The sequence below is a fragment of the Corythoichthys intestinalis genome, chromosome 7, assembly GCF_030265065.1.
Source record: "Corythoichthys intestinalis isolate RoL2023-P3 chromosome 7, ASM3026506v1, whole genome shotgun sequence".
In the NCBI taxonomy this organism is placed as follows: Eukaryota; Metazoa; Chordata; class Actinopteri; order Syngnathiformes; family Syngnathidae; genus Corythoichthys; species Corythoichthys intestinalis.
The window spans coordinates 1,989,506-2,013,818 of NC_080401.1; the positions used below are offsets into that span (position 1 = coordinate 1,989,506).

General features: G+C 40.2%; 1 protein-coding gene across 6 annotated transcripts in view; it reads right to left on the reverse strand.

Annotated features, from left to right (window-relative positions):
• nlgn1 (neuroligin 1) overlaps nt 1-24,313 on the reverse strand; it is a 222,747-nt gene that overhangs the window by 44,134 nt on the left and 154,300 nt on the right. For all 6 annotated transcript variants that reach the window (XM_057841073.1, XM_057841071.1, XM_057841070.1 and 3 more), the window contains 2 exons: nt 19,442-19,602; nt 5,399-5,555 (listed from right to left, as the gene is read on the reverse strand). In XM_057841073.1, coding sequence (XP_057697056.1) covers nt 5,399-5,555; nt 19,442-19,602 — 318 coding nt within the window. The remainder of the gene's footprint in view (nt 1-5,398; nt 5,556-19,441; nt 19,603-24,313) is intronic.

Here is a 24,313-nt window from a genome sequence, read left to right on the forward strand (position 1 = left end):
CACAGGTAAATACTTCCTGTAGCGCCTCGTCATTAAAACGGATCTCAGCCGCCAGCGTTCAGAATTCCACGGCAAACTCGGGGACACTCCGGGCTCCCTGGCGTACCGACATGAGTCGCTTAGTGGCTTCCTGGCCACGAACAGGGTGGTCGAAGACTTTCTCCATTTCCTCCGTGAACTCGACGTAGGAATTGCACACGGGAGAATCCTGCTCCCACACGGAGGAAGCCCACTCCAAGGCGACGCCACGAAGGCAGCCCATCAGATAGGCTATCCTCGCCTTTTCATCCCGTTAAGTAGACGGCTGTTGTTCAAACACCAGGCTAAACTGCACGAGAAATGCCCAGCAGGTTCCGAGGTCGCCGCTATAGGGAGCCTGGGCGGGAACGTAAGGCTAGCGGAGATCGGCTGTGGCGGGTGGAAAGTTCAGTGACAGGCGTGTGCGTGGTTCGACCGGACGATCCGGTTGAGGGAGCGACATAAGCCGTGCCTGGACGGCCTGGAGTGTGTCCCCGATGTTCGTTACCATTTCGTATAGGTGCTGAATGGCTTGATGGTGTCCGTCCAGCCATGCGGGCGGACAGCTGGCGTTGTCCGCGGGATCCATTTGGCCAGATCAAACTGTTAGGGTTCATGGATGGGAGAGGATCCCAAAGCAGACAACAGGACGACAGGCTGTGAAAACCAAATGTTTTTGTTTATTGTTCAAGCGTTGCTGGCTAGATCCAGACCGACGAGAGGCAGGCAAAGCTCGAGGGGGAATCAGGCATGGAGATCCGACAAGAGGCGTGCACAAACAGGTCCTGGGACGAAAGCAAAAAATCGTCAGCCGAAAATAGTATACAAAAATGTAAGTAAGGCGGGATACAACTGACAGCAGAACTAGACGAGTTGTTCTGGCAACGTGGTGGTGCGTCCGCTGGGCTTTTAAAGCTGGCAGATTTTAACTGCTCACAGCTGCGGCCGCTCCACCCATCTGACCTGTAATTAGGAAGGAGGGGCAGAGGCCCTAACACTAGGTGCCTAGAAAAGGGCAAGGAGCATCATAAAAGGCTATACACATCCCAGCTTCCACCTCTTCAACCTGTTGTCGTCTGGCAGGCGCTACAGGGTCATACCAGCCAAAAGATTCAGATTCAGAGTTTATTTGTCATTGTCAAGATAACAACGAAATTCAGATTGGAGTTCCAACAATAATACTATGGGTTAGTTTCCATTAAAGTGCTTGGTGCAGAGCAATATAAAGGTAAAGTGTCCCCAGTGCCCCCACAATCCCACCATAAATAATAATAAATATTGATAAATTTACATAACCATTCATGCGCCCCCCCCCCCCCCCCCCCGCACCCCGCAGTGTCAAGTGCGTATTAATGACAGTATAACCATAGCAGCAATTTCAGTGTACTTGTGAATTCAGCAGTCTTATCGCCTGAGGGTACAGACTGTTAGCAAATCTTTTAGTACGGCTGCTCATTGATCTGTACCTTCTACCTGAGGGTAGAAGGAAGAACAGGCAATGGGCAGGGTGGTGTTTATCCCGCAGGATGTTCTGCACTCTGTTTAGACAGCGTGTGTTGTATGTCTTACTTATCTCTGGGAGGGGGGTCCCAGTGATTTTCGCTGCTGTTGTGACCACCCGCTGGAGTGCCTGTTGGTCTGCTTTGGTGGCGCCTGCGTACCAAGCTAGAAATGCATAGTTCAGAACGCTGCTGATGGCACAGTTGTAGAAGTTCACCAGCAGCGGTCTGGGGATGTTGTAGTTCCTCAGCTTCCTCAAGTAGAAGAGACGCTGTTGGGCCTTACCAACTACTGAGGCAATGTGATTGTTCCAGGATAGGTCCTCTGCCATGGTCACCCCCAGGAACTTAAAACTGCTGACCCTCTCCACCACCTCCGAGCCAATGGTGAGAGGGCTATGGTGTTTGCAAACAGACTGAGACAGAGAGTTTCTTTCCAAGAGCTGTCACCATACTCAACTCAAGTCTGCACTGAAATGCAATAGGGTCAATCTGAAAAGAAGTACTCCCTAAGATCTACCAGCACGTTAAATGCCCAACGAGAGGGGGAAACACTTTGGACCGCATGGCTACAGAGCCCACCTGGGACAGTCAGATCATCTCTCCCTACTACTCATTCCTGCATACAGCCCCCTCAGACGCAGACTCAGGCCTACCACAAAGACTATTACAACCTGGCCTGAGAAAGCACTCACTCACTACAGGACCTGCAAACATTCACAGGGATTGTACTGGACTTCATTAAGTTCTGTATAGGAACTGCAGCTGTGGAAAAAACCTTCAAGGTCTTCCCAAATCAGAAGCCCTGGATGACCAGCCAGGTCTGCTCCTTCCTCAAAGCTCAGGAGACTGTGCTCTCTACAGCATGGCTCGCGCTGACCTGAATAAGGGAATTAAAAAGGCCAAAGTGGACTACGGGAGAAAATAGAGTCCCACTTCAACAGCAACAGACTACGGGAGGGGTGGAGGGGCCTGCAGGACATCACCAACTTCCGGGGCTGGGACATCACATCAGGAGACCTGAGCAAGTTGCTGGCGGAGGAGCTGAACTGCTTCTTCGCCCGGTTTGAATCACCACGGCGACACTTACCCACTCCAGCCCTGCCCCCACCCCTTTCAAGACCCAGCACCGCCTCCTTCACCATAGAGGAGCCTCATGTGAGGCACGTTCTACAGTCAGTGAACCCCAGGAAGGTTGCTGGTCCAGACAGAGTAACAGGGAAAGTACTCAGAGGATGTGCAGACCATAATTTTCCATTATACCGTATTAGCGATTTTTTTTTTCGAGCTGTGGCTGTGGGTTTAGTCTGTAAGTTCTATTTATTGCAATTTTATTTTAAATATTTCAGTTATTTATTTTTTATTTTATTTATTTTAACATTAATTTAACCCTTTAAGGTCTGGGCCTATTTTGTCTGATTTTGCATGCCTTTGAAGTTGCCTTTATATTTCAAAGAAAGAATTTTTTACGATGGCCTGGTTTGGTCCCTTTTTTTGTGACACCTTGAACTTCATGTCCAAACTGTTGTTTCCTTCACTGACCAATTATAAATAATCATTTTGGGCCCGAAAAGACCAAAAATTCCAAAATCGTTTTGTCAAAATTTTTAATATTGATGTCCAACTGACAACCAAACATGCGTAACGAACCGTTTTGAAACTTTGTAATATTTATTCAACATGTTAGGATGAACATTCAACCAAAAAAATTTTAGAATAAATAGTCTTATATTTGACAATTCAACATAAACAACAGGTATAGCCATAGGCGTTTTTTGCCTTTATACATGCTCTAGTCAAAACAGGTTATATACAGCAGACCGAACAGTGAAAAAATATATACCATCTAACACAAAAAGTGTTTAGAGGCCATCTCTTTATGAGTTTAGGTATTGCGGCCCATCACCTGATGAAAACTATGTACACACAATCAAGCTTCTTGAACACACATTTATATACACAAACTCAGAAGACTGATTGTGGGAAAAAAAAAAAATATATATATATATATATATATAAAACATTGGGGGGAAAAAAGTATTTTCAAAAATATTTACAATAAACAAGTTAAATTTTTTTCAGGCATGCCACTCCGAAAAGCAGTTTCGTCCTGGAATTCGACACAGGGCCACATCACACAGCCCACACTTCCATGGGGTGTCGGTCCTCTTTCCACCCTTCCACCCTTCCATTTTCATTTCACTTTACTTTCATTGTCACTATAAATATACATGAAAAAAAGTCAGTATTTATGAAAATAATAAAGTATAAAATAAAAATATATACAGCAATAAATAATAATGGAAATCTATATGTGTGACAATAGACAGAATACCATAGCTGAATATGTGCTACATCCCTAATCTTCATATAGAAAGAAGATCACCACAATTATAAATTCCTGCCTTGGATACACACAGTGCACGTACGACTTTGATCTGATATGCAAATTTTATTATTATATACACAAACACACGCTTATATTGCATCAAAATTAACTTTGTCTTGCAATATCAAAAGAAACTTTCTCAGCATAAAAAAAAAAAAGTGAGTTTGCTTACCTCTGCTCGTCGATGGCGTCACCCACGTGTTGAAATCCGTCACCATCTTCACTGGAGGACTCTTCCGAAGAAGACGATGACGACGAATTTGGACCATCCTCTTCCTCAAGTTGATCAAAAAGCACAATTGCTTGCGCTAAATTTAGTTTTCCGTTCATTCTCAAAGTCACACAAAGTCGCTGCTCGATCCAAACGGCCGTCGCTCGCCACCTCGCTGCTTCAGAACACTCATCCCTCTCGTTCGGTGGAACCTCGCACGGCAGTTATATTTATTTTAAAAAACGCATTTTGTGCTTCCACTGTGACTTCGAAAGGGTTCGTTTGATTTGTGTTTTTTTCATGGAGCTTCCGTTTTGAAAAAGGACAAGAAATGATGGAAATATAGACATAAACAAATGATCCATGCAGCGTTTTAATGTTTTTTTGAGAGGACAATAAAACTATAAAACTTAAACGACAATATCTCACGTTTTAGTTGGTCGATTGACTTCAAATAATAACGAGAGTAAACCGCAACTTCCGCACTTTAAAACGAGACCAACCAACGGCATGTGGGTGACGTAATTAAAACGTGAGGGCGCTTCAAAGACGACGTGCGCTGAGGACGCGCCGGCGTGTCCTTCGACTCTCAAGGGTTAATGTAGATGTTCCAATTTGTACATACTGTATGTTATATGTATGTATAAATGGTGCTAAATCACACTAACATGCCACTCGACACGATTAAATCCAAAAAACCATCATGCACTGCTCATGTGACAGCTTTGGACGCCACCCTATGGAAGCTTGACCATATGGTGATGGGTTTCAAGTTTACCATTTTAACAAATCATTTAGTGATTTCCTTTTTTGCATCGACATCCTTCACCCTGTTGATTGATCATTTTGCTAACAGCATCACACATAACCTATGCGACATTAACATGGTTGATTGTGTCTTTGAGATAAGGGAGCCCCATTGCTGCGAAATGCATGTACACCAGGAACTATGTGCCAGACCAGACTTGTGTCTCTCTGCTGCGGGAAACGAGGTTCTTTTTCACCGACGGCTTCTGTTGGTAGACCCCTAATGTGCTCGTCCGCGAGGGTTTTGCGGTAGTTAGTGGGTGTGAACTACTTGGGAAACCAGGGTGCAAGAACCACAAGTCACTCTTCCCTACTGGCTGCCGAACTAGCAGTATGGTAGTGGTTTTACAATTAGGTAAAAAAAAAATTTTTTTTAAGTGAAAATGCACTCTGAGGGATTTTAATGGGTCTTTTTTGTAGCATTTTGTACATGTTCACTACTGATACATTATAGTGGAAAGACAAGTAGACTACCTTGTTGGCACGATAGTGCTCTTTGACACGGGGCTTGAGGCCTATGTGCAGGTAAAGCTGGTCTTTCTGGTTGTAGCGTGTCCAGGCCACTTCTTCAAAGCGGTTTGGCTTTGTGTGGATGAATTTGGTGTCCTGGGGCACAGGCTGGTTAGGGTCCCTGAAATATAATAAAGGAAAACATTATACCCAAATCAGAATAAAAGGTTTTGAAGGACCCCTGAGTTCAATGTCTTCGCTCCACTTCCGCCGTCGTTCATAACGCCTCGGTGCCACAGATGGACGACCTCACATCCCATGACCTTCCCACCCCGATTTAAATGCATCATCTATCCTTTCGCGTGGGATTGGAAATCATATCAGGTGCATTCTCTTCAACTGCCCCACCTGAATCTCTTTTATTACACTACAAACATCATACTCTGTTGGGGGCAACAGCAAAGGAGCAAATAGCAGTAAAGCAGTTTCCTGTAACTGTTCCACGGCTCCCTGACTGAGTTTTTCAATTTTAACGCATACACTGCACCACTTACACGCGCCACTATTTCAGATAAAGTTTTGCTAGTTGTGGACCTAGCAACCATATTTACAGGGGGATGGACCAAGCTGTAAACATCAGAACACTTTTCAACAGTTTTGTTTTGCACCCAAAACCTGTTGGGATTAAAATTATCCATTTATTGTAAGAAAATATTGATTACAAATATATTAGAGGGTTACTTTAGGTCCATGTGTTTGCAGGCGACTTTTGTCAGATTTATCATTTTTATAATTTCACTTTCATATTTTTAAAAGTGTGGTGTGGACATCCGATTAAATAAATTATTTAATGGGAAAACTCGGGCCCTCTCTGCTGGCCGCAGGTTTTTGCAACTTTAAATCAAAGGAACAGTGTTATAATTTTAAATCTAAAGAAAAGGTTTTGGGATGTATTGAAATACACATTTAAATGATAGATTTCAATAATGGGAACTTGACATTTTTGTCATTAATACAATACAGTACACACTTTGTTGGTAGTAAAATTTCAAGATCTATATCCTGCTGCAACTATGAGATTCTCATAGAGGTGTTTGACACAGAATACTCTTTTAAAGAAAAATGTACAAGTAAATAAAGTAAATAAATATATATTTATAAGTTTCTTCGGCAGTCAAGTTTAGCTCAGATTTTGAGAGAGAAAAGCAACATCTCAGACCAATCATCGTCTATTGCAAACTTTTTTGCCGCAAGACCGACGTATAGCAGATTTTCTTGTGAGAGAAATCAACACGGGTTCCAAGCAGATTAGTGCAGGTGGTGAAAAAGGAAAAAAGGTGACACCATTGAAATGAAGATGGAAATGATAGAAAAATATGAGCATGATGTGCACATCCGTGAATTGGCTCAACAATACAGCAGTAGAATGTCTACGATCTCGACGGTCCTCCTCCGACCTCCTTTTTATAGTCTTTATAAGTTAAGGCGACACTTAATATTGTGGTAACATCCCCAGAGAAATCGCCAGCTTCCTCAGGTTCCTAATCATTTATTCCATCAACTTGTGCAACACGGGGTGCGGGGTGGCGTGGCTCAGTGGTAGAGTAGTCGTCCCCCAACCCAGAGGTTGTGGGTTCCTTGAGCAAGATACTGAACCCCATGTTGCTCCTGGTGCTGCGTCACCAGTAGGTGAATGGCGAGATAGTGTAAAGCGCTTTGAGTGCCTTGAAAGGTGGAAAAGCGCTATATAAGTGTAACACCATTTACCAACACAACATGCCTACTGTCCGCAGCAGTTGACGGCAGCAACAAAACATTAAAAGAGACTCTCTATCTCACTGCCATATCAGCCACGCGGTGCGTTCAGGTACAGCACGCAAAATACATCCGCCACATTAGAACCCGATTCATTGAGTTATTATAATATTATTCCAATTTTTAGCTATACATATATATATATATATATATATTAGGGCTGTCAAATGATTAAAACATTTTAATCGAGTTAATTACAGCTTAAAAATGAATTAATCGTGATTAATCGCAATGAATTGCAATTCAAACCATCTATAAAATATGCCATATTTTTCTGTAAATTATATATATATTCTGTAAAATAATTTGTTGGAATGGAAAGATAAGACACAAGATGGATATATACATTCAACATACGGTACATAAGGACTGTAGTGGGCATTTCATTCTACTGTCATTTAAATCTGTCTATGCTGTCCTCACTCCAAAGCGTCTACTTTTTCCAAAGCTAGACAGCTAGTGAACGACGCCTTAATAATCAGATTTCTTCCTTTTTCATCTGATTTATTAATAAAATGGCCTCAAACCACTGTCCTCTTCAGACCGTAGTGAAACTACAGAAAAAAAGTACACAAGCATTGCATTAGCAACAACGTTAGCTTAGCACGCTATACAGGTTCACTAAACATAAACAAAAAGCGTCTCATACAAAAAATATAACTTTTCGCTTACGAACATAATATGTACATTCTTTACAACAACCATACTTACGGACAAATCTTGTCCAAGGATCATGTAAGCACAACATTACAACGTAGGTGTCAGCCCGAGACGTCGTGCAGCCATATTGAACTGGCAAGAAAGCAATAAACCATTTTTTTTTTTTGCCATGTTGTTATGTACTCAAATTTATATGTTTACTTGTGTGGATTATGTAGCCTTTTATTCTTAGTCAAAGCAATCATGCATTCACATTTTGGTTAGTTTTAACATAAGAGTAAGCTCAGTTATCTAGTCCTTTGAAGACCACAAAGGCGTAATATGAACCCCCCTCATTCTACTCAAGTCTTTGTTCATCCAATCAGAGGAAGTTACAAGGCAACCCCCAGAACTGTTCCTTGTTGACCAATGGTTTGAATGAGTAAAGTAAACGCCCACTAGATTGTAAAATGTGAGGTATACGGTATATTGGAGTCAGATTCTGTAATGTGTGTGCCTCATTCATTAAAACATGTGTTTGTTGTTTGACCGCACCCTGAGACTCTCAGTATTTATGTGTCGACTCCGTTTTTAGTAAAGCCTCCAGAACAGAAAAAGAATGCGCGGCGTTGAAGGTACGAGGTCGAGAGCCAACGCCAACAATGTGTAATTGCTATTTGTAATAGTACCAGCGGTATTTATTAAGAATGTAGTGTACCGTAGGTCTTGAAGTGAAGTTTGGTGGTGGCAAAATCATGGTCTGGGGTTACATCAGTATACGGGTGTGTGAGAGAGCTACAGAGTGGAAGGCAACATAAATAGTCTGAAATATCAACAAATCTTAGCTGCCTCTTACAATCCTAAACGTAAAAAGGGACAAATTCTGCAGAAGGATGGTGCTCCATTGCATACTTCAATCAAGATCCTCGAGGACTGGCCAACCCAAGTCACCAGACATGAACATCATTGAGCATGTCTGGGGTAGGATGAAAGACGAAGCATGGAAGACGAAACCCAAGAATGTTGATGAAGTCTGGGAGGCATGGAAGCCTGCTTTCTTTAATGTTCCTGATGACTTCATCAATAAATTGTATGAATCCTTGCTGAACTGCATGGATGCAGTCCTTCAAGCCTATGGAAGTTATACAAAATATTAAATTTGGATCTCACAGCCCAACGACTAAATTCGCTTATGTTATGTAACATAATTTTGTATTTGAAGTACATTTTTTCTTCAATTTTCACACTACTTTCTGTAGGCGACAAAACTTTTGTGTTACCAAAATTTGACGTTTATATCTTCATTAAATGATAAATCTTTTTTCAGTGAAACAAATATATTTTTGTATATTCCACATCATTCGGGAGGGTCTTAGCTTTCATATGAGCCATTTCTGAAACCAATTGAATAATTTAAATTCAGGTTATTAGCAATTGTTTCTACCAAATGGATAAGCGACAAGACTTTTATCAGGGACTGTACATTATGAACTTTTTTTTTTTTTTTTTTTTCGAAAAATCGGCGTTTACAGGCAAACGGAAAATTTTTCAGGGCCGTTCGAAAAATTCCCTGTGTCGTGCAAAAATTCCAGTCATTATTTCCATACTTGAATGGTGCTGACCAGTCAAACGGTTCAGGCTGCGTGGCACACCAAAAAAACGAGAATAAATTGCGGATTAAGAAGAATGAAGTTGTAGAATTTTATTATCTGGGCCTTTGCAAGGCAGAGCCCCATACAATAATAATACATAAGAAGACGAAGAATAAAGTTTAGGAATTTCACTATCTGGGCCTGAACTCTAGTCCAGGGCAAACATACGGACCATACCTGGTCCACTCAAAATCATGGGTCCCGGTCCGCTTTAAGTGCACCGTCCTTCGTTCGTGAATGCAACTGGAGCAGGGTGCGCTTTTGCTACTTTATGTGCAGCGTTACAGCATGGAGGTGTGAGGCTCCAAACTGTGATTGTACACGCAGGGAATCCTTGGACGCGGAATTAATGCGTGCAAGCTATTCAAAATCATTAAGGGCAAGATGACAGACGGACCACGGCCAAATGTTGTGCTGCGCTAAGCACAATGCATCCGTATGTGCCAATTTTTTGGCACATACGGATGCATGGTTATATTATTATTGCAAAATAAAAGACAGTAATTTAAAAAAAACTATATACAGTTTATCATGTAAAAATAATGCTATGCAGCATTACGTGCAGCATCTCCATGCTCAATGCACCCTCCCCTTCTCGGAGGGAAGTATTTCCTCTTCTAAAGTTGTCCAATCAATGAGTGCGCCTTTCGTTCATGTCATGCTACTCGGAAAATTCAGTTGGTGCAGTGTAAATGCTGAACCTTTTCTCCAAGAGAAAATTGGGTTATAGGTGTACACAGAGATAAACAAAGAGTATATTGTATTAGGCTTGTAGTAACTGCTTTGCGTTGCTGTATTTGGTTGAATGTTAGTATTGTATTCTAAGCAGGGGTGAAAGTGGCTAGAATTTCTTGGCGGAACTCCCCGACGTGAAGGTCGCCACAGAGCCAGAAATTTTATATATTTATTTTTCATTCAAAATTGTATTTTTCAATGATTTGCAAAATAAAAGTTGACAAAAACAACAATAACTTCAACCTCCATCTTCTAATTTTTATTTTCCCTCATTTCCTCACTTGCTAAATGCCAAATCTCAGTTTTAACTACTTAAGATAGGTTGTAAAGTTAATGTAAACATTTTCTTTTCTTTTTTAAAAATAAAGATATAAGTAACATACATTCAGAAAAATAAGTACAAATGACTTATATTATGCAGAGTGAAATGGAATATATTTTGAAGATCGCACAAACAATGACTTTTTCCAAACTATAAGGAAATGAAAAAGTAGCCTAACATAAATGAACAAATATAAGTCCAAAGTGCACATTGACAGCTAAGATGTTCTGAACCTCCCCATCAGAGCAAATAAAACTAAATATGATAAATATGCCTCCTCAACTCTTTCGTTGCTCTTAAAGATTTGATCCATTTCATGTTTTGCCCTTTTTTTGTCGCATCAATTCAACCTTTTTAAAAAAAAAAAATTTAAGCTAACTATCTCTGCTGATCACATGTCAGTATGTCACCCAATTGAACGGATAAATGAGTCCAGGCGTTTTGCTTTGCTGCGTGCATTCGCACATTGACGTGACTCATCATCGTCAGACTCTGATAACTGCAGCTGCGGAAACCTCCATGCCATCCGTGGAATAAAATAAATAATAAGTATCGGTGCTTGTTGTTAACACTTGTGTATGTAAATCTGTTGTTGGTAGTAGATTTTTTTCCTCTTGGAGATTAAATGCATGTGTGGCACTTTAGCATTATTTATTTATTTTTTTTAAATAGCGTTTTGACAGTTGCAGTCATATTTTCTGAATCAAAGCACTGTGTATTGGAACAGCATTCCGGCCCTGAATCTTATACCGGAACTGCGTTCCTGACCGTTCTGGCCCACTTTCACCCCTGATTCTAAGTACCTGTGTTTCTTATGCCTCAGGGTTCCGTCATCTATGTTAATAAAAGGAAATTCCAAATTGACATAGAAGAGTATTCCTTCACAATAACCGTGTGTTGAAATTGACTGACAATTTGCACAGAATACTACGATACTGTGCTGCCTGTGACGTGTTCCCAGAGAGCCTGCCCAGTTGTTAAGAGTTTTTTATTATCAATAGGTATACTGTATAACCCAATGTTATGTACGGTGGCTCTGAAGTGCAAAACACAACGGCAAATCAAAAAACACAACGGCAAATTAAAAAACACAACTGCAAATCACATAACAAAATAACAAATTAAAAAACAAAATGCCAAATCACATAACAAACAAAACAAATTAAAAAACACAACTGCAAATCACATAACAAAAAAAAACAAATGAAAAAACACAATGCCAAATAAAAAAACACAACTGCAAATCACATAACAAAAAACAAATTAAAAAACACAACGCCAAATTAAAAAACACAACGACAAATCCGGAATGAAATTACATTTCGGCAACCGGAAAAGGTAGGGACCAGTCAAAATGTTAACTCATCGCTGATTGGACAAATCTACCGGAAAGCGTAGTACTGATGAAGAAGGAAGTTTCTCCGCTTCTGGCTTGGACTTTCAAAATGATCCTTACCGAAGATGCGAACATGGTTGCCGCTATAAAAGAATATTTTTATTCGGGGCATACGTATGAAGTCCTATTGACATACTCGCAAAAGGTTTGTGAGACGCACGTACCACTCCACGGGGCCAAATTACATCAGGCACGTGGATGGCTACGATAAACCCTTTGGCCTGGCTCTGGGTGTATGGATTCTCGAGAAGAATAATGTGGCTGGCTTGTGGCACAACAAACAACAATCCGTCTGCAATCGCGTGCAATTCTATTAATTGCGTCACGGGTCTTTGTGCCATCCCAATGAGAATGCTAACAGACTTCGGCACGGAAAATGGGACAATGGCAACAATACGGTGTGCCCTCCGTCAACGCCTTAGACTTATGCCGGCTCATCCACCCACTGTTATGGATCATCAATCGGCAATCAGCAGAATAAATCCTGGTGGTCGTTGTTCAGAAGAAGGTGAGTGTGTATATGAGAAGAACACAGCATTTTAAACAAAATTGTGTATACCAAAAGCAAGTCATTCAAATTATAATCTTTTTTTTTTTTTTTTAATTCACCTCACATAAGGGTTAATTATTGCCACTTAAAATCTTATGTATCCCCAGGTCTCAGTTTTGGATAAGCTTCTTTGGAGACCTGAGAGACTATGGAAGTTTCAGTGGAAGCCACAAACTGCCTGCTAGGATTTTGCTTCAGTGTTGGTGTACAAAAAGACCTGGATGAATGCAAGGACCACTGGAACAAGCACAGGATTCGTCCAAGCGGTCTTGTATCTTGTCCTAGAGAGATATCAAATGAACTATCTCTTGCCCCATAGGTAATTGTTTCATGTTGAATTGTATCACATTTTACGTCATAAAATATACACATTATTAGTCTATCAAAGTGTGTGAATTGTATACATGGGTAAAGCAACTTAAGAATAAGTGCTCTCTATCAGTTTACTATTCCATCACCTGATAAGCAATTATTTGGGACTCTGAAATATATCGAAGTGCAGTTAAATGATTCCATCAAAACTGATTTTCCAAACAAAATGGGGGAAATGCTGTCAATTTAAACTCATTTAGTAGTGATGTCTGAGAGTGACGTCTAATTTGATCTGTGTAAGGAAACCTTAATCATATTTTCTCATTTTGCATATATGGTTCCAGGGACGGTTGATTTCCTGTTGGGCGGGAACTGGGTGTGTTTCCTGAAGCAAGGCAAACCGTAGGCTTGTGCAACGACCCAAATATTGAAGAATACCTACAGCACGCTGCTCAGCAACATTGACTACAGTGGCCACAGGACTGGAAGTCACCCACAGAATTGTATTTTACGCTGAAGGAAATAGCTGGGTTGTAGTATTTTTGAAACTCGCTCATAGTATGTGACTTTTCTTTCCTCACAATAAACTTGCTATGGTAACATTTTACCTGGTACTTATCATGAAACCCAAAAAGTTAAGCACAAAGAATTTAAAATTTTTGGCCACTTCCGAGTAAATGTATTCACCCTGGTCTTTAAATTATTGTCCTCATGGCACTGTATTGTGGTCAGTGCATTTAGTAGTTAATTTCTGTATGTATTGGCTGACTTGAAAATGTACAGTTAATGAATACCATTTTCCAGTACATGCATAGCAACATGGAATGTTTAAAAACATATATACTAGAAAAATGAGTTAAAAATTAAGTCTGGCACTCTCAATGAAAACTTTATTAAAGATTTAAAAATCATGAGAAAAAAAATTAAACTAGGTGCTTTTTAGAACTTTAGTACCAGTTTCTGCCAAAATTTCCTACATCGGCGAAACGTTCTACATGAGTCGAATTTGACACCCAAAGTACTACCTTGCACTCTCAACTTTTGTTTAGATGCATACAAGCAGAACGTACTAAAAAAATGCCTTAAGAAAACTTAAATGTAGTAATAAGGACAGTTTAAATACGCTACGTGACTAATGTGGTCAACTGCTTCAAAGCTGACACAGAAAAACACGATGGTAAAAAGTATGAAAGGGTAATACATGCAAAAAGTATTTTTGAGGCAATGAAAAGGTACTAAAAAACAAAAATAGTGTTTACTCGCCACTTCTAACCGATGTGCGCATACGTGCCAATGCTTGCGCAAGCGCGCTGAGCAATGTTTCGCCGCATAGTAAGGAATCGCCGAACACCGGTCAACAGTACCTGGTGAGAACTGGCTTATTAATAAACAGAATAACATACACTAAACAGACAAGGCCACATTTGAGTCCACAACCTCAGAACTTTTAAGATGCAGGGGGTTACTACTTGGCTAACATGCAGTAGTGCAAAAAGACTTAGACAAATCCTAAACTCTGAGTGCCATTGACAATGATAGATGTATAACCACGTGGCTCTTTTCATACTTCTGCTGTGAATTTAAATATCACCAGCAGACACATAATCCATTTAAAATAGGTGGGGTGACAGAATGAACATCCATTCCTTTGCTAACCCTCCCATTTCAATAGATTTGACATCTAGGATTGTCAATGGCAGTGAGTTAATTGTTACTTTAAAAATTTCATAGAATGTTTCTCAAAACGTCATACAAAAAACATTGTAAATACAGTACATAATAAACACCCAAATCCAGGTGAACTCTGGATTCCAAAGTCATGTTTTGCTTGAAGACACCATATGTGTCTTAAAATAAAGCTGACAATGTATTGGCACAAGTGTTGGCGAGTGGAACCGTGAGTGTCAACAACTCGATGCGTGGAAGGGGCTGGTGGAAATGCTGCCAACCCTGTAGTGAACATCAGAACTTCTTCCAGGGAAACGGCTGCAACTTTCTCTGAAATAAGAACAACAACAACAATGTAGTAGTAGTAGTAGTACAATGATCTACTGCAACAATGCAGTAGATCATTTGATTGGCATGCATTACGCAATGCTTTTATTCCCAAAATGAAAGTGCATAATTAGGACATGTCAAGGAAATCTTATTAAGGCCTGGTAACCGAATGAATAATGTTAGCTTTCTCCGGTAAACGTATGTATCGTTTTACAAAGGTAAAGAAAGTCATACTGCACTGTTTTACTTACTCGAAGGACGTTCTGCGTCATTGACATTAGAAACTTCTCGAAGCCTCTTGTCACAGCCGCTGCAAAAATTCGGTGAAGATTCCACCAACTGCTTTCCACAGGTCTGGCAATGCATTATACTTCAAGAATTCCGTTGTGTTTTACGTATTTTTGGCCAAATGTTGAACCTCAACCAAAAGCGAGCAGTATCTATCTCTGCTGGTAGGCGCCGTCTTGCAGTCGAGTCTTCCGTCTCGTCCAATTCACGATGAGCGTACTGTTTCCGGTGGATTCATCCAATCAGCGGTGAGTTAACATTTTGACTGGTCCCTACCTTTTCCGGTTGACGAAATGTAATTTCATTTCGGATTTGTCGTTGTGTTTTTTAATTTGTTATTTTGTTATGTGATTTGTCGTTGTGTTTTTTAATTAGTTTTTTTGTTTTGTGATTTGCAGTTGTGTTTTTTAATTTGTTTTTTTGTTATGTGATTTGCAGTTGTGTTTTTTTATTTGGCGTTGTTTTTCAATTTGTTATTTTGTTATGTGATTTGGCGTTTTGTTTTTTAATGTTTTTTTGTTATTATATTTGCAATTGTGTTTTTTAATTTGGCGTTGAGTTTTTTTATTTTATTTTTTTAATGTGATTTGCAGTTGTTTTTTAATTTCTTTTGTGTTATGTGATTTGGCGTTTTGTTTTTTAATTTGTTATTTTGTTATGTGATTTGCGGTTGTGTTTTTTAATTTGGCGTTTTGTTTTTTAATTTGCCGTTGTGTTTTGCACTTCAGGGCCACCGTAGTTATGTACCCAAAAGAGTAAGTCGAAAATACCTTTATTGTACTTTGGATATAAATTTGCGTATGCGTGCGCAGTCACAGACTGTATACATACATACATTTCCATGGGTCTGCATTATATTCTTATTTTTTATCAATATTTAATTCGTTGTTTTTTTTTGTTTTGTTTTGTTTTGTTTTTTTGGCGTTTATATTGTTCGATTATTATTTAGGAAGAATAAAGCCTGTTGAGTAACCTCTAACCTTTTGAGTAAAAAAAATATTTAAAAAAATAAAATATTGCCATATAGTATACACACAGTATATAGTATATACACAGGACTGTCTCAAAAAATTAGAATATTGTGTATTCTAATTTTCTGAGACAGTCCAGTATATTATATACTATATGGTAATAATTTTTTTTCTTAATATACAACTGAATTTTTCTATCCAGACGGAGCAGGCATACTTTAAATATATTAAAGTGATATAGGCACCTTTGAGTGAACTTCGAGTAAAATTCTAGTATCTCGAGGCCGGGACGAGTGTCCTCTATTTGGACATCAAAATATGGTCACCCTGCCACACCCTGCCATAAATCAAACCGTCTACCGGTAATACCCAAGCCTGGTTAGAGAACGAACAGCTATTCTTTGCACAATAAAAATGTTCTATGATGATGTAATAACTTTTTAAATAGTCAATTTTTTTTGTCGCTGTGTTGCTCTTGTAACCCAGTGTTAAATAACCAGAGAATTCATGTTTTATAAAGTCGAATTATTTCCGATGCACCTGATTGCACCACGGCAAAATCTACGCCATCTCTTGCTCGCCCACTCATTTGCAAGAGAGAGAGAGCGGGAACGTTAGACCTTAGGAAAACTTCCAGAAGTTTCCATGTAAATAGTATAAAACAAAATAGTGTTCCCTGATCATTTAAGGTTGTTTATTCACATTTTATTCTGGGTTAAAAGGTGTTGGAGACAACTGTGGTACATATTGAGCCAAGGAGAGAAAAGGTATAGAAGCAAACCTATCCTGGTGAGTGTTCCCATATAGCCTATGCTAAATTGGGCTAGTTGTCGATGTGTGCTAAACAAACAATGTCGATAAATTCACATGAAAAATGATAAAACCAGCTCGGACAATTGTTATGGACTGCTATGGACAAAAAAAATGTGATTAGAGTTCTCTTATGTCATTTATGTTGAGTTGCGAAAAAGAAAAAAAAGTGTATTTAGCGAACTTTTCAATGCGTTTTTTTTCTAGCACACATGAGCTGTGCTTGTAGGGGGAATAATGGTGTTCACTACGTATATTAGAGTCCAATATATATTTGTTTTTTTTTTTTAATTTTTGCTAGTCCATTACTGGTAGGTGTGTTGCATTGTTTGTACCTTGAGCAGTGTTGGGAAATAACGCCGTTACATAATGGCGTTATGTTTTTCAGTAACGGGGTAATCTCACTAATTATTTTTCCCGCCGTTACTGTTACTGACGGTCAAAAGCGGTGCGTTACATACTTTGAATAAATTGAAGAAACTACCAACCGTAGCGAGTCTACTCTGCTCTGTTTATTTGTCAGCCAAGACTTTGGGTGCGTTCAGGTTCATGGCAATGATAATAGTAAACACACATTGCCTACCTTTGCAAGAACGATGGTGTTGCCGTTTGATACGGTCATAATGTGCAGGTGCTGCACCCATCCGAAGCAAAACTGCTCGTAGCTTTGTAGCGATTTGTAATTTCGGAATTGCTGATGAGTTTAGTAACATAGACCAAACAATAAATACAGCAGAATGTCCATTTCGCGTAATTGTGGAAGCCCGTCGACATCTTTACTCCATTTGTCTACGGCTTGCTCGTAAGGGTCAACATTGTTCACATCCTTAGGTTTCATCACATATCTGTTCTTCGCCTTAGCAACGAGTTTGTCTTTTATCGAACTGGCAAGTTAAAAGTTTAATGTCCCGCGAGCAAGACCTGCTTCCAATATGGCTGCGTTGTTGTCAAATCTCACGTGATCCCCCATTCTGTGACGTAAACGCTCGAGCCTAATAGCGCACGTAATTCAGAGCCGGTGTTTTCACACACAAACCGGAACAGCGCGTGCGGCAAACACACACACGCAAACAGATGCAGAGGCATAGGATGGCAGAGCATTCAGAGGAAAATTTGTCCTTTACAAGGTAGAGATATAAACACTATTTCAAGTTGGTCGAAATTAAAGGAAAGAACGTGCATTTAAAGTGTAATTTATGTCCCGGGGCAAACCTTCCTCGACATCTGTGGTAAGCAATTCAAACCTGTTTATTGTAGGATAAATCTGTTTCTGGTGAGGTGCAATAAATATTACAAGGTTCTATAACATAACTACCTGTCTGTTCTTCTCTATTCAGCTGACTCGGTCACTCGAATACTGCTCAGAAAATTTCAAAATTCTTTGACATACAACTACTTCTTTTTAAAGTAACGGAAAAAGTTACTTTCCCTGGTAACTAGTTACTTTTACTATAGAGTAATTCAGTTACTAACTCAGTTACTTTTTGGAAGAAGTAGTGAGTAACTATAACTAATTACTTTTTTAAAGTAACGTGCCCAACACTGACCTTGAGTAATGAACCTGCACATTTCGTGGCTGTTTTGTTTTTTTTTGGTTTTTTTATTGATTCACTCTTGGATCAGAGACTACCTGCTGCGACCTGGACTGAACCCCAACAACGGGACGCCACCAGAGGCGTTGGGGGAAAATTTACTGATTAGAACACTGATGTTCCTTGACTACCTATGTTCGTTGAGGGGGGTAGGACAAAAGGATTTATCAGCAGTCCTTGGATTGTTATATTTTTTTCCTGAGATCTCAGATTTTCGTTTTTTTTTTTTTTTGGGGTCAGGCCTGACACCAGACTAAGAAAGAAAGCGATCACAATTTTATTCGTCAAAACTTTTCTTTTATCCCAGGCAATAGTCAGTGGTTTATTTACCTGACGTTTCGGCGAACACTTCCGCCTTCGTCAGAGGGTCACTGATGTTGGTGTGACGCGTCTTTATCATCTGATGGATGAAGGCATGACTCGCCTCTCAGAATGACAGGCGAGTCACGCCCTCTGCTCGCCTGTCACGCCTTCATCCATCAGCTGATAAAGACGCGTCATACCAACATCAGTGACCCTCTGACAAAGGCAGAAGTGTTCGCCGAAACATGTCAGGTAAATAAACCACCTACTATTGCCTGGGATAAAAGAAAAGTTTTGACGAATTTATAAGTGTAGGCAAAATGAACTCAATACAACTAGATCGCAATTTTATTTTATTTTTTTATCAATGACTCTTGGTGTCACTCTTTAGGTTTAAAAAAAAAAAGTTTTTCATTGCAGGTTTTTTTCCAAAATTTAATAATACAGTTGTGTTCCACTACATGTTCTTCTGTCAGTGTGTCTTAAATTTTTGAGTGCTGTTGCCAATCTCCTACCGAATCTAGATCAGTTGAACCCTAAAATTATACAAATTTACAACCCAGTCACACAGTGAGAAAGGTTACACTCTTATAGAGGTTCAACCCCTTTAGAGCTTTGTTTTGACTTTACATTTCATTTGCTGAAGAAGAGTAGCATCCTGATAGAATATTTATGGAACTGTACCCGGTTTTGGCGAAGTTTGTCCAGTAAGTCATCATCACGGCACTGAGCATCACATCATTCTTAGAAAAATTGCAGGGAAATAGGTCAGTTGGTCCAATCATTGGCAGGCCAAACACATAGGGAATCTCATCTCCATGAGATGCATCAGCCCACGGTGGCACCTAGTGAGTAAAAGTAATTGGGTCAAACTACGGTCAGGTCAGTGTTACAAATGTGTTATTCCAGTGTTTAACCATCAGCATATGAATATATATATATATATATATATATATATATATATATATATATATATATATATATATATATATATATATATATATAACCCATTGGCAGTGTATCAAATACTTGTTCTCCCCACTGTATATTATATATATATATATATATATATATGCTATCAGAAACTGAAATGGAATCATATATAATAATAATTTGAATTTCTTGATTTGAAATGACATTGTTGTATTTGAATTATTGATTTTAAATACGGAATCTGAATCGTGAAATTAATCTTATTAGTTTGGAACTGAAGTGCGAGAAAAAAAAAAAGGGAGAGTATGACAGTCAATTGGCACGGCAAGGCAAATTTATTTGTAAAAGCACAGTTCAACACAAGGTAATTCAGAGCTATGCGTTTCCTCTCACGTATATTGATATGTGATCATTACCAAAAATCCAACCTCTTATTGGCCTAATTCATTTTTTAAAATTCAAATCTTTTAATTCAAATTCAATTAGAGCTGTCCCGACTAGTCGACATAGTCGACGTCATCGATGACGTGAATCCGTCGACGAGCACAACATCCCATCGACAGTGAATGAAGAGTTTAAAAAATATATGCGTGGAAAGTTCAGAATGTCGGACGCTCTGTATGCAAGTGGCGAAAGCGGCACAAGCCAAAAAAGCGCACCAAAGTGTCCAAAACATTGACTTATTTCAAAGAAACAAAGGAGAGTACACTCTAGTGGCCTGTCTCTTCAGTGCCAAGCTTGGCTGCACATCGGCCGTGAGTAAACACCTAAAGCGCCGTCACCCAGTTTGTAAGTCCATCTAACTAACTAACGACATGTTTTGTTGAAGTTGCTAAGCCTGTCGCGATATGCAATGAGTCAATTTATCGCAAGGCAAATAAAAATGACGGCGGTAATTTTCACGGCTGCGTTTTATTATATCGCTGCGCGCGTGCATGCGTGTGTGCATACATTGGTGCGTGCGTGCTGATGCCATATGAGACTCCAGTTCCTTTCTCTCATCAACACGCTGTAAAATTAAAAGTTTAGACATACAAAATATATCTATATAATTGATATGTACATGTTTATTTGTACTTTGATAAATAATTTAAGTGTTACAAAATGTTTTTGTGAATTGATAAGCGTAAACAAAAATGTCATTGCTAAATTAGTTTAAAAACTTTTTTTTTTTTTAATTATTAGATTAGTCGACTAATCGGGAGAAAATTAGTCGTTTGGGACAGCTCTAAAAATTCACATCCAAGCTGCTATGAAAGTATTCTGGGTAATTTACGAAAAACAGTCGATCGCAGATAGTTTTTTGGGCAATCGACATATTTGTTTTTGAATACGTGACGTTTGTCTTTCTTGCTGCAACGCAGTCATGACCTTACCACGATGCTTTACAGATGCTCGTTGACGTGGATGCTTACTGTATATTAAGCATGAGATTTATTTGTGCCATCAGGCCACCCGGGTGGATCGACTAGTAAAGTATGCAGTTTGTGCCGATGTAAGCGAATATATGAGCAGTTGTGTTGCTTGAGCCCCTTTCAGACATACGATGAAGTACCATAATGTTCCTGTAGATGCCCGCTATGCGCTTTGGTACGTAGCAGACAAGGACATGAGGAGGACCTTTACCGGCTCACGTCCTCATCATAAGTCGAGTACATTACCATCTAGCGCTATATATGAATGCTATATATGTTTGCCTCCTCAGAACGCAGAGATTGATGATGTAGCTATGTCATGATTACACTACATTTCCTAAATTTTTGATACTGGAAGGCATAATAACATCTAACACGCAGTAAACAAAGAAATAGCTTATTAAGAAACTAGATTTGACATATTTTCGCTAGTCTTAGGGCTTAGAAAGACACTGTTGACTTTTGAATGGACTGTGGTTGAGCAAAGGCAAAGTGAGTGTTGACGGCTAATTTGCCTCGCATTATATGTATTATTTTCAAATAAAACATTGTGATTGAGTATGATTCATTGTTCAGTCTGGTCTCTTACAAATGAACGGGTCACATCGATACAGTCCTCTAAACCAAAAAAATAGACAGGCATCGCATCATGGCTGAGTCGCACATTGCATGTAAAAGCTGCCGAGCAGGGTAAGTATCACTACATTTCCCTTTTGTCTAAAGCAGGCAAACTGGTAAAGCGCTAGTACATTTCCCTACATGTTAAAGCCAAAATCCAGGTAGATTCTGGGTCACATTACCAGGTTATGTTGCAGTATATTATGTCTGAAAGCGGCTTGTTCATCCCGTGATAGGTTCACATACCACTGACTGCAAATGTTTTGTTATTCATTAAATAATGCTCACCATTGCTTGTAGCCAATCGACAATAGCAAATGAGCCATTACATTTTAACTTTAAATTTACTTGGACATACAATTGAGCCAATTTTATTATAACATCCAGGGGAAGGCGGAGGGGGGCACACCTGGGACGCCAAATGTCGCCGTTGAGCCCTCTGGAGGTGTCGTGGGCCTATCAATGAAACACCAATGAAGGAGGGTGCCCACCTGATGACCCCAGTGAAGCCTTTGCCCCTTATTCCCCCCCACACACACACACACAACCAACACCAAGTGCTGATAAATCTGAGGGATTGTACCATCTAGTCCTATGAGCTCAACTGATATGCTGGAGAAATCCAGTGACTGCTGTGAAAGGGCAGCTGACAACTAAGGAAAGACCTAGTGACAGCTTGGAAAGACAGCTGACAGGAGGGAAAGACCCCAACGGGGCTGTCATGGACTAGCTATCCATGATGGCTGGCTCCGTCGCTTGACAAGTGGACAAGGGCCACCACTCGTTGCTACGATACACCCAAAGAGAAAAATACCCCTAGAGTCTGCGAGAGCGGGGGCGGAAGAAGACTCATTGACTGACAACCTAGCAAATGACCTTGGACTGAACATGACGACGAACCAGATAATCAGCACTGAACAAGTAACATAAGCTGAAGAACAAGAGCGCCAAGTATGCATGTGTGGCTGGTCCAAAGTAACATCCATCAGAGGCCTTAAAATACATCAAGGGCGGATGAAGTGCTTGAAGAAAACGAAGCCAGGATCTCGCATTGACCATTATCTTTTGAGAGAACGGTCAAGTCAGGCGAGTGAAGCTCAGCGGCAGGATTTAACCCACAGTCCACCGAGCATCACTACCCCAGAGGCTGAAAGTAATTCAAGCACTACATCAAAGACTTTGGAACGATTGCACTTGCAATCAGCTTTGGAAAAGAACATGCGAGGCCACAGACCTCATGTGAAGTGGCAAGTCAAGCAGCAAGAAAGAGTGGGGAATAATCAATGCAGACCTAATGAAGATCCTGGACGGAATCAAAGGAACAGCAGAGCAGAAACTGGAGAAAATGGGAGATCTGATCTACTCCTATGGAACAGAAAGATTTGGAGCACATGAGAGAGGGGAAAATGATATGCCATCAACAACCCATCAAAAGTCCAGAAGACAAAAGGAAATTCAGCAACTGGTCAAAGAGAGAAGGTTGTTGAGGAAGGAATGGAATAGAGCCTCACTGGAGGATAGCGTGGCCACTGACCTCTTGCAAACTAACCTGAAGGGACGCCTGGGAAGACTGCCGAGAGCTTAAAACCTCCGGACTCGACGAAAGAGGAAGGAAAGGGCGAGAACATCCTTCTACAAGGACCCCTTCAAATTTGTGAAAGGCCTCTTCACAAAGGAAAAGAGCGGGTCACTAAAGGTACCAAAGAGGGAACTGGAAGACCATCTGAAAACAACTCACACAGACAGCCAAAGATTTGAACCAATGGAGATACCAGTGGACATGCCACCAATACCCCAACCAAAACATCAGCTGGATGACGGTCCCCCAAGGTGAAGCAAGGTTGAGGAAGCATTAAAGAAGTCAAGGGCAGCTTCAGCCCCAGGACCAAATGGAGTTCCATATCAGTTCTACAAAAACTCCCCAAATGTACTACGCTTTCTGCGGAGGCAGATGAAGGTGATGTGGACAAAGCAAACCATCCCAAAAGTGTGGCGTCGTGCTGGAGACGTGTTAATACCCAAGGAAAAAGGTGCCTCAAACATTGATCAATTCCGGTAAATCAACCTGCTAAATGTTGAAAGGAAGATCTTCTTTAGCATCATTGCTAAACGGATGACAACATATCTGAAGCAAAACAGCTTGATTGATACATCTGTGCAAAAAGCAGGAATACCTGGTTTCTCAGGGTGCTTGGAGCATACAAGCATGATATGGCACTATATCCAATCTGCCAAGAGGGAAGGGAGAGACCTGCACGTCCTATTCCTGGACCTAGCCAATGCTTTTGGATCCATGCCTCATTCTCTCATCTGGACAGCCTTCAACTTCTTCCACATCCCAAATACCATCACAAACCTGGTGAGAAACTACTTCCAAGATCTGCAATTCTGTGTCAAAACAACAGAATACACAACATCATGGCAACCCTTGGAAGTGGGAATAATGGCAGGATGTACCATCTCCCTCCTTGCCTTCACCATGGCAATGGAAGTGATAATACGAGCTTCCAAATGGGTTGTGGGTGGAGAACGTCTGAGAGGGGGAAAACGTCTACCTCCCATCAGGGCCTACATGGACGACATGAGCACG